This window comes from Rhizophagus irregularis, chromosome 4, assembly GCF_026210795.1.
Source record: "Rhizophagus irregularis chromosome 4, complete sequence".
Taxonomy (NCBI): domain Eukaryota; kingdom Fungi; phylum Glomeromycota; class Glomeromycetes; order Glomerales; family Glomeraceae; genus Rhizophagus; species Rhizophagus irregularis.
Window position 1 is genome coordinate 2767498 of NC_089432.1, and position 12059 is coordinate 2779556.

The 12059-nt window shown below is 25.6% G+C and overlaps 3 protein-coding genes across 3 annotated transcripts; all 3 read right to left on the bottom strand.

The window, feature by feature from the left end:
- Positions 1-562: 562 nt before the first annotated feature.
- Positions 563-2143, bottom strand: OCT59_023924 (uncharacterized protein; the record flags this gene model as incomplete). Its single annotated transcript, XM_066135060.1, has 1 exon — positions 563-2143. One exon carries the CDS (start codon positions 2141-2143, stop codon positions 563-565), a length of 1581 nt encoding a protein of 526 aa, XP_065991124.1.
- A 1148-nt stretch (positions 2144-3291) lies between these two features.
- Positions 3292-4866, bottom strand: OCT59_023925 (uncharacterized protein; the record flags this gene model as incomplete). Its single annotated transcript, XM_025326634.1, has 1 exon — positions 3292-4866. The coding sequence occupies one exon, from the start codon at positions 4864-4866 to the stop codon at positions 3292-3294; it is 1575 nt and encodes a 524-aa protein (XP_025175235.1).
- A 1722-nt stretch (positions 4867-6588) lies between these two features.
- OCT59_023926 (uncharacterized protein) lies at positions 6589-7557 on the bottom strand (the record flags this gene model as incomplete). Its single annotated transcript, XM_066135061.1, has 4 exons — positions 6589-6715; positions 7029-7084; positions 7306-7317; positions 7519-7557. 4 exons carry the CDS (start codon positions 7555-7557, stop codon positions 6589-6591), a joined length of 234 nt encoding a protein of 77 aa, XP_065991125.1.
- Positions 7558-12059: the final 4502 nt, after the last annotated feature.

Sequence of the window (12059 nt, forward strand, 5' to 3'; positions counted from 1 at the left end):
TAAAAAATCTCACCGGAAATTAATTTCTAAAAACTCCATCGTTAAAATTTTTCTATTCCTTTGGGCCTACCCTTATCCCTGTTATTCCCATTTCGTAATGTATTATTGAATGTAATTATTGCATAATTAGATAGTGCTGAATGTACAGATTCTAATTTCATTATGATTATATTTTATGATGAAAACAATACTTAAATCTTATTTTTTCCTGTAAAAAAGTTGATCCGTTTCTTATATTCCATCTTTTTCCGTAAAAGGTTCATATTTCTGGAATTAATAACCTTATATCATGGAATTAATCGAATTGTTTATATTTTCCGAGAATGCAAAGCGTATATGGGAAGGTAAAAGCAAAACATTAGTTTATACTAATAACGGGTAACGTCAAATTACTGTATCACAAATAAAGAATTTTGGATTTTTGGACTGATAAAAACAATGATAATCTCAATATTAAAACAAATGAATATTTTATTTAGAATAAGTAAGATTATAACAACTTTATCGTAATACAAAAGAATATTCATATCTAATATTTTTTTCAATTATTATTACTAAATAATTAAATAACTTCCTTCATAAAATCATCCATGTTAATCGCTAAACCATAATAACTTTTCACTTTAATATCATACAACATAAATTCCTTCACTTCGTCTTCCAATGAAAACAATTCATCACTAACGAATTCAGATCTAAATAAAGCACCATTAATAGCCAAATACTTAACCCTTCTCTTTTTCATGATATATGTTTTTATAGAGGGTAAAATATCTTGACCTTTAGTAATGTTACTTATCAATAATTTCTTAGTAAATGTATCTTGAGAACTTTTTAGAAATACTTCAAAATCATATGCTTTAATATAATAAAGATACAAATGTAAATATTCTAATTTTAAAGGAATGATTTTTCCTAATTTTTGTAATATAATTGAATTATGTCCATTATTATCATGTATACTAATTGTAAGATAATTAAGATTATGTTTAATATTTTCAATTAAATTGAGTGCTGGATAAATAATCGGATTATCATTTATATTCAGATCAAGAAATTTGATATTTTTACAATGTTTCACAATTAATTCAAATAATTGTCTCATTGCCTGAGGGATCTGAATTAGTCCAGGTGGATAAATAAGTCCGCAATCATACCCAAAATTTTCTAAATAATCACAAGACTTTTGTATTAATAATTGTAGAGAATCAATTTCTGATATCGCTCCTAACTCTTGTACAAATAAAGATTTTAATTTAAGCGGTTTAGTTAAATTAATAACTTGTTGAGAAAAACCAGTATTTAAAGAATTACAATTAATTAAATGAACGGATTCTAAAACATTTAATTGTTCAAATATTCTATTTAAATTGATTATACCTTCAAAATCAACGTAATAGAAAATAATTGTACTTAAGGTGTTTGAACAATTATAATCTTTTGATAATAATAATGATTGATATGAAAAAAAACTATCATGATCCAATGAAACTTTCTTAAGATTTTGATGTAACTTAATTATTGGTAATATACGATTATTAAGTAATTTATTTTCTTTATAATAACCAATATAAAAGTTTAAATTTTTAATATTATTGTGAATGAAATTTGTATTCTGTAAAATTAACTCAAGAATATCATCATAATTTATACCAAAAGAAGTATGTTTTATGTCAATTTCAAGAACATCTAAATTTACTTCATTTTCAATAAAAAGTTTCACTAATGATACACATATATCAGATGCCAATCTTATAAAATCAGATACGAGGTCTGAATCTCCAATAGCAGCTTCAAGCCAATTTATAATAGAAAAAATAAGCTTATTTATATTCAAATATTTTAAAAAACCATAATAATTGAAAAGTGTATTTGAAGGTAATGAATTATTAATAATATTATACTCTTTTAATTTTGTTTTAAAATCATCATTTAAATATTGTAAGTAAATTTCAATATAATTATCATAGTTTTCAGTACGAACCGAAAAAGGATTTTCCCATAATAATTGAGTTGCTAAACGACACCATAATCTGTTGACTAAAATACATGAATACAAAGTTAAAATATCATTTTGAAAATATTTTATAACTTCATAAGTTAATTCGGGCAAATCCCCTGAAAATATTTTTGAACATGACATATTGTAAAATTAAAAGAGAAAAGAGGGGTATTTGTGTATCACATTTTACTACGAATAAATTTAAAGTTTCGGAAAATGGTGATTCCGATATTGTCGCACAATTAATATTGTGTAACATCACTAACGTCAATCACTACTTAATTCCGGTCAAACTTACCCACTCGTGAAATTGATGCCGATCATGCAATATTGACCAAAATTTTTTAAGCCGTAATAAACTTTTTAATTTCTAATATTTTTTCTTTTATCAAAATTTTTTAATGCTTAGGTTAATATTTCCTCAAGGGGAGCAGTGCTTTAGTCAATGCTTAGGTTAATAGGCATCCTATTATATATAATTTATAATAATGAAGTTTATATAATAAATACAACTGTTAAAATCTTGAAATCACAACTTTTTTGAACCACAAAAAGTTACAAAAAACATATTAAAGAAAATTAGACATCTCAGTTAAGTTTCCATAATGAAAGATTATTTGTTTTATTATTTATGCTTTTTTTTTAATGAAATCTGTCTAATAATTACATTTTCTATTACATTAGATATTTTATTATAAATTATTAAAATACTTATTTGGTTATTAAATAAGATAGCATTAGAAAAATAGAAGAAATTATGTAGTTGTGTTATAATTTTATATATAAATATTATTATGAATGATTATAATTAAAGTTAAAGATCACTTCTTTATTGCTTCATTTATTCAGGCTATGTTTAATTTTTCATAAATTATTCAAAGTTCTATTTAAAAAATCCTACTTTTACATTCCCATTTCATAAATCTGTACATCCAGCATTACATTCAATATGATATTAAGATATTTTATGATAGAAACACTATTACAACAATGCTTAAACTTCTTTTTTTCTTACATGCTGCATCCTCTTTTTAATTTCTTCTCCTTTTTGCTACTTGTTTGATAATTTTTTTTTCTAGTAAATAATACAGAAAACAAGGACAAACCAAATTATTGTATCACCAAATAAAGAAAGAATTCAGATTTTTGAATTGATAAAAACAATGATAATCTCAATAACAAATGAATGAATGTTTTATTTGTGTAGGTAAAATTATAAGCAACTTTATTATTAAATAAAAGAATATTCCTGCCTGATATATTTTATTAATACTATTGCTAAACAATTATTAATAAACTTCCTTTATAAAATTAAGTTTATTTATCACTAAACTATGATAACTTTGTACTATAACATCATTCAGCTTAAATTCCTTCGTTTCATCTTTCAATGAAAACGATATCTTATCATACATATTATAAATAACATCAATAGCCAAATACTTAACCCTTCTCTTTTTAAAGAGATATTTTTTTATAGTGGGTAAAATATCTTTTTGATTATAAATGCTACGGATCAATAATTTTTTAATAAAAGTATCTTGAGAATTTTTTAGAAATACCTCAATATCACATTCTCTAATCCAATTAAGATACAAATGTAAATATTCTAATTTAGAAGGAATGGTTTGTCCTAAATTTTGTAATAAAATTGAACTACATTCAATATTATTTATAGTGATTGAAAGATAATTAAGATTTTGTTTAATATTTTCAATTAAATTGAATTCTTGATAGATCTTCTGCTGATTATCATCTATAATCAGATTAAGAAATTTGATATTTTTGCAACATGTTATAATTAATCCTAATATTTGTTGTTCTAATAGTGAATCATAAATTTCATATTTAGAACCACCATACCCAAAATTTTCTAAATAATCACATGATTTTTGTATTAATAATTTTAATGATTCAATTTCTGATTCTGATATCTCCCGTATAGACAAAGATTTTAGTTTAAATGGTTTAGTTAAATTAATAATTTGTTGAGCAAAATAATTATTTAAAGATAAACAATCAATGATATGAACGGATTTTAAACCATTTAATTGGTCAAATATTCTATTTAAATTGGTTATATAATTAAAATTAATGCAATAGAAAATGATTGTATTTAAAGTATTTGAACAATTATATAAATCTTCTGATGATAATAATTCTTGATATAAATGAAGATTATCATGACCTAATAAAATTTTCTTAAGGTTTTGATGTAAATTAATTATTTGTAATATACGATATTTAGTCAATGCAAATTCGCGACTATAATCTACAATACTTTCAATAAAAAAGTTTAAATTTCTAATATTGTGGATGAAATTTGTATTTTGTAAAATTAATTCAAGAATATCATTAAGACATGGGTAATAACAATTATTATTAATAAAGTCTATTTCAATTTCGAGGGTATATAAATTTACTTCATTTTCAATAAAAATTCTAAATAGTGATATACAAATCAATCTTTTAAAATCCAAATCCAATACACTATTTTCAGATTTTGAAGCTTTAATATTAAAAGCATCATACCATTCTTGAACAGAGATTATAAGCTTATGTATATTCAAGTATTTTAAAAAACTAGGATAATTAAATAGTGTTTTCGAAGATAATGAATTATTAATAATATTATATTCTTTTAATTTTGTTTTAAAATCATCATTTGAAAATTGTAAATAAATTTCAATAAAATTATAGTTTTCAGTACGGATTGAAAAAGGATTTTCCCATAATAATGGAGTTGCTAGATGACACCAGAATCTGTTAACTAAGATGCATGAATATAAAGTTGAATAATCATTCTGAAGATATTTTGTAACTTCAATAGTTAATTCAGGTAAAAATCTTTTTGAACATGACATGTTGGGCCGGGAATGTCAAATTTTTTATACAAAGTAAAATTGGCATACTTATATACAGATATTTTTTACATGATTCATCATTCATATACAGTACTTTTACATGATTCATTGATTCATCATTCATATACGGATACTGTCACATGACTCATAATTCATATACTGATATTTTGCATGACTAATTGTAAGTTTCTATATACAAGTTTCCATATACAAGTTTCATATATATACTTCATATATGGTCCCGTAATTATAAATACATAAGATATTTGTTAATCAAGTCAAACACTTACTTAGGGTTATCAGAAACAAATATATGTGTAAAGTATTTTTAAGTAAATTACAGTTTCAGGGGTATTATTAGTTTTCCGACCGATTAAACCATGTAGCTTGTATATTATAGGTTTACCCGTTTATATAAATAAACCTTTATATAAAATAAACCATTCATATACGTACTAGTTAATTTACCAAATATATAAAATATAATAAGAAAAATCAATATTGCGTTATTTAATATATGGAATGGTGAACTTCCGGCAACACAAATAATGGATTGAATAAACTATTATCAAATAATACATACCGCATTGCGGTTCATGAGGGTAATGATAGAATATTTATATTTGTTTATTTAATGTTAGACTTATTTATTTTTATATTTAGTATTTTCATTAGTTTCATAGACTATCGCGTTAAAATAAATTAAACTTGATTAAAATTCCTTCTTATTAACAAAGCTAATAATTATTTTGTAATTTCCATATATTATCGAATACAATAAACATCAATCATTATAATGTTTAAAAAAATTTAGTCCCGATATCAAAAGTCAATTACATCTGTGAAGTTTTATTCATTAATAGTTATTTTAATATGTATATTTATGGTTAAGTATAGTCGTTTTTGATATCCATCCAACAATTTGAGTGAAAAGAATTATGATGAATATTTTGGTTGGGATGACTATTAAAAAAATGATGAAATGTTAAATTGTATATCGTGAGGAAATTGATAAAATGAAAAATAAAATGACAATAATCGGAAATTATCAACATATTTTATTATTGTGATTTTTTCATACTAAAAAATTTTTATAAGGTCATGATTTGATTGTTTATTTTTTGGAAATTCGTGAAGCCACACGTTGAATTTGCTTATTTATCTTATTTAAAAACCTTGCGTAGAGCTAGCTATTATAAAATTTTTGACACCTTACATATAAATTTGCTCAGAGTCCTGATATACCATATATTTTTAAAATTCCATCAGAAATTATTAAAGTTATTATAATTATCAATTGAATATGTTTTAACCTAAAGGTTAATTATAATATTTAAGAAAAGTGTTCAAATAGTTAAATATTTATATCATTTAGAAAATTACTGAAAATATTCTGAGAATTATTTAAACATTTTAAAGCCATTGATTCATTTAATTGTACTGTATATCTTTATGATCAACTAATTTTTAATTGCATTTCTTGAATTAATCTATCAATTTGTTTATTATTACTGGTCCAGTTTGTAAAATTTCATTTAAATAAAACTATTTTACATCATTTATATCCTGCATGATTTATTAATAAATAGTAATTACAAAATTTGACGTTCAATTAAAAATTTAAAAGTATTAAAACATATTGTTATTTTTCAAAATTCATATAATCAAATATTTAAACATTAGTAAAATTAATTATATGTGCTAATAAACTAAAAAGTAACGTCAGAGTATATGTTCAAGAAAGAAAAAATTTATAAATCGATTTATGCTTATCTTGTGGATCGTAATAAGACGTAAAGAAAGGGGCTTATAAGAAAAAGACCTAAGACCTAGACAGAGAGAGATAGACCTAAAAAAAAGATGACGAAAAAAAATAAAATGAAACACCACATACACAAACCCACACACAAACCCACACTCTCACAACACGCCCACACTCCCACACCCAACCACACTCCCACACCCACCCGCACACCCAACCCACACACCCAACCCACACTCCCACACTCCCACACTCCCAACCCACAAACCCACACACATTCCCACACTCCCACACGCCCACACTCACACTCCCAACCCGCACTCCCAACCCACACTCCCACACACGCCCACACTCCCACTCCCAACCCGCACTCCCAACCCACACTCCCAAACCCACATACCTAAAGAGATGTGAAGAAAAAGGGCCTAAAAGAAGATAGACAGAGAGAAGATAAACCTAAAAAAAAGATGACGAAAAAGATGACGAAAAAAAGTTGACGAAACGAAAGAAAAAAAGATGACGAAGCGAATAAAAAGATGACGAAACGAAAAAAAAGGATGACAAAATGAAAAAAAAGGGGTCTAAGAAGACCTAATAAGAGAAAAGATGAAATAAATATGATAAAACCACACACAAACTCCTACACTATAAAGGAAGATGTAAAGAAAAGGGCCTACAAGATAGAAGACCTAATAAAGAGAAGCCTAGGCAGAGAGAAGATAGACCTTGAAAAAAAAAGACGATGAAGTATATATTGTGTATATATAATATTGTTAGTTGACAAAAAAAAAATAAATACTTTTTCGAATAAACAGTGAATAATAATAAGATAGGGAGTATAGTATCTTGCATAATACAATTGTTTTGCAATACAATTGTTTTGACAATACAATTGTTTGACAATATGACAATATGAGTAATTTTTTCATGGTTATGACTAATAGATGGATATATCTGCGTCTGATCTATTCCAGTTTGGTTGGCTCGTGAAGATTTTTGTGGCTAATACAGGAAAGCTTGATCAGATTTTTTTTTTGTTATGATGCTAGTTTATTCGGGTGATGTGATCAGCCGCAGTATATCGTGTTGCCGCTTACCTTTTTTTTATTATTTTTTTTAATTCAGTTTTTTTTTTCAAAACCAGAAAATATTTTTTTTTCTATTTTTGGTCCTCGAAAAAAAAATTTTTTTTAATTACTAGTTAATATATTTTAAAAGCGTAGTTAGGAATTTTCTAAGTCACGTGACTGGTCGTTATTTACCGTGACATAATTCAATTTCGCATGACGTTTTAATAATAAATTTATTAATAAAAAAAGTAATTATGTAAATAAAATCTGGACGGATTATTTAAGAGTAATAGCGTGTATAAATTGGTAGTTTTAAATTTCAATAAAAATGAAGTCTTTTCTATTTGAAGCAGTCCTTGATCAATGGCAAATGATGGGCCAACAGATCTCCGAATTCTCTATCGTACATTCAGAATATGAGATAAGCCGGCTGTGATATATGGCATTTTTATTTTGCGAATTATCAAGATTCGTTTCTTTTGGCTCATGACTCATTTCCATAAAAAATTCCGAAATAGGTTTGTAACGAAGTCACATTTTTCGCACTCAGTCAAATGTGGTCTATCGTATGACCGAAAAATTTTGTAATAATAATTCAACAAATACTCATGATAAAAACTCATGAGAATTTTTCATGCAAATCATATTAATCATTTCTTTCGCATAAATTTTTAACTAATAAATTAATTTTTTTACTTATTTTTTATTCATTATAATCCACTGATGAAGAGTCTATTTTATTATTAGTCATGGTGAATCTGGAAAGATTTTTACAAGTATATATATACCTTCAAACATTTTATTATGGTTGTATCATTCCTAGGAAGACTTCTTTTTAGTGATGCTTTTTCGGTTAACATTCGTAATAATAACCTTATTAGTGACGTCAAAATTGAAGATCTCAAGTTTCTTATCTATCGAGAGATAAGTGATGAATTTAAAGTTAATCATAGGAACCGAACCTTTGAAAGGTTGACATCGCTTACAATGATAAAAACAAGCTTAAAAATGTTACTACCGAAAGCGAGATGTTGATGTTTACCTTCTCGTTTAAGATATATTTTTTAGATCAAATGCTTGTAGATGAGAACATTCATATCATCGTATGTAAAATTACTTTTTTAGTACGAATATTATGTGTATGTTCCTACGTTTATATTGATTCGATCTAGTTTTTGGCGGAAGAGTATTAAGAGGTACATTATCAACTTGCAAGACAATATTACAGGAATTTGAACTATGAACTTACTTTATAAAAGAAACGTTTTTTCTAACATGTTGTTTATTTTCTTATAGGTTTTGGTGCGAGTATATGATGATTGAGTAACAATTTAAGAGTGACATTTTGGATAACTGCGTAATAGTGCTTTCTAAATAATAATTGATTAGCTGTTAATAAAAGATTTTAATTATGTTTTCTCGTCAGTTTTTTTAAAAACTTCTATTATTGATAATATCTTTCAATTATTGTATTATTTATAAATTATGTTTGTCAGGTTTATTTAAAAATCTGTTTGATATATGATAAATTGCTTTTTTGTCTAATTTAATAAAAATATCATCGATGGTATAGGAACCCAATATAGAAATGTGACATTGAAATTTGGCTTTACTTTTTTCGGAAAACATTTTTTGAATGGTCGCGTGGGAATTGGAAGTAACTTATTTAATGGTTCTTATTTTAGAAATATTTTATTGAGGTTGTCATTAATTTAAAAGTGTGGTACAAAAATAGTCTTTCACGTTACCTTTGCATGAATAGTTAACTGCATCAGTCAAAATTTTTTTTCGAATTAATAAATTTTCTTTCGCATGCGGCGTCACTATAAAAAATTTAAATACATACTTTAAACTAGCCCGTAGGCCCGGGCGTTGCCCCGGGTTCGCCAACGTCAATGAAATTTTAAGGTTTGGTTTATGGGTTTATAAGAGGTTAAATTAGATATTTTATTATAAATAAATTATAAGAATATTTTTTTAACTTCAAATTTATATAAGTTTAATATTATTAATTTACTATTAATTTACTATTATAATGATCAATTTTAAACAATTTAATTCTAATCATCATACTAAAATCCTAATCCTAATAATCAACTTACTTTACTTACTCTCCCTAAACTTAACTAATACTAATCCTAAATCTCCTACTAATATAATTAGTGAAATCAATTTTGTTAGTATAATTTATTATGCAAAATATCATCTGAACTGCTTTGCAGTTCAGATAATATTTTGCATAATAAATTATACTAAATGTAACCTAAATAATATTTTATATATGAATTATATCAAATATATAAAATAAATTACTTTTTATTTTTATAAAGAATTTTTTTAATTGGGGTGATGATTACTGGTGACTGAAATTATAATGATTGATTGGTATTATTTAAAAAATATAGTACCGGTAAAAATTGATAACTCTGGTCAATGGTGATGATCACACTGATAATTTGAAGTAAAAATTTTTTATAAATGTAAAGAATTTTTAAATTATATATATAATATATTAAAAAATTTTATTATATACAATATTTTTTATATATATATATTTCATCTATTAATATTTTTACTAAAAGTTTAATATTATTTTTTAATTGAATCATTAATAATACTACATATAATTGCCATGAGTAAATACAGAATTAATCCTACATATATTATTAGTATTTGTTTTTGGATTTTATTGATTATTATTATAGTAAAGGCTAAGTAAACTGGAAATTAATAATGTATTAATTAAAATGATAAATATATATATATGATTTATTAAAATTTCTGTATAGAGATTTGCATTGACCTCTATTTTACAATTCAGTCTGGCCCGCACTTGAAAATTAACCTAAAGTGTTGGCCCAGTCCAGCCCAAATTTATATTAAAAACCTGGCCTGAATTCAGATTATTATTATAACATTTGTTGTAAAAACAAAAAAAATCAGACAACTTAATTTTGACTCAATTTAATTTTGGCCAGAATTAAAAAGATTTTGGCCAGAATTATGAAAATCTGGGTTTAATGAAAATTATGTGCCAGCCAGAACCCAGCCCAGGTGAATTTTAAAGAAAGTTTGTTAGTCTAAACCTGGATTCAGATCCGAGCCAGTTAGGGTTTCTGGGTTCTGGGTTCCATTTGCAGACCTTTATTTCTGCATCTATTACATGCTGAAATTTATTAACTATTAGTCTGGTATTATAAGGTTCTTCTATTGGACTAATATATCTTAAAAGTATAATAGGTATACTAACTTTAAAAATCAATTTGTAGGAAGGAGTTTTAATTGTTAAAGTGTTTAAGAATTCTATAGGTTAAAGATTTTGATAAACTAAATCTTTATTTTTAATTGAATCTGCTAATAAGAATTCTTTAGCTTTTTTAGGAAAAATATTAAAACATTATTTTTGTTATAAATATTGCTTTATTTATAAAATATTGTTCAATTTAAATATTGTATTTTATTATTTTTGGTTATTGAAAATAAATTGTATTTATTATAAAAGTATTATTAGAATTTTAAAAACTGTATTTTTATTAATATGTATTGTAATATTGTTATATAGTATTGGAATATATAGTATTGTTAAAAGTTAAATATTGAATTGTGATTTGCATAAGAATTTTCTTTTGAAAATTTGCGTAATGTCACGTGATAGAGTTTTGCTGAATTAAATAAATCTTTAATTCCGGCCGGAATTAATTGATCTGCACAATAATTTCCTTTTTGGGAAATTTTGTGTAACCCAAAACTTTATTTTTTGTTAGAAACAAAATTTCCTTTTTTGGAAATTTGTGTAACATCACGTGATATATTTGGCTCCCATCGGTTGGCTGGCTTGGTTCGGCTTGTTTATGCGCATTTACATACCTTTATCACGTATACATGTCACTACATGCACTAACACGAAAGTATACGTGTATGAATGCCCTTTAAGCCGATACGGTTTGGCTCGGTTTGGCTTGAATGCCCTTTAAGTGGCTTGATTTCGCTTGATTGATCCTTTAAGCCGATATACTTTGCCATGATGTTGGCTTAGGTTGGCTTGAAGTTTGGCTTGGCTTGGCTTGGCTTGATCGGCTTGGCTTGGCTTAAAGGTCTGAACCCGTGATCTTGCGAAATATGTCAATGTAAATATGTAAAAAAATATCCTTGGATTCGAACCCGTGTCTCGTGACTTCATCAAAAAAGTAAAAAAAAAATGTAAAAAAAAAAATCATCCCCCGGATTCGAACCACTGTGTCTCACCTTCAATCTTGTTAGTGACAGAGACTGCACAAATATACATGAAAAATCAGTGAAAAATCAGTGATACAGGGGGATGCGACGCGATCTTCACACCTTCCCCGTGACCAATCACATGC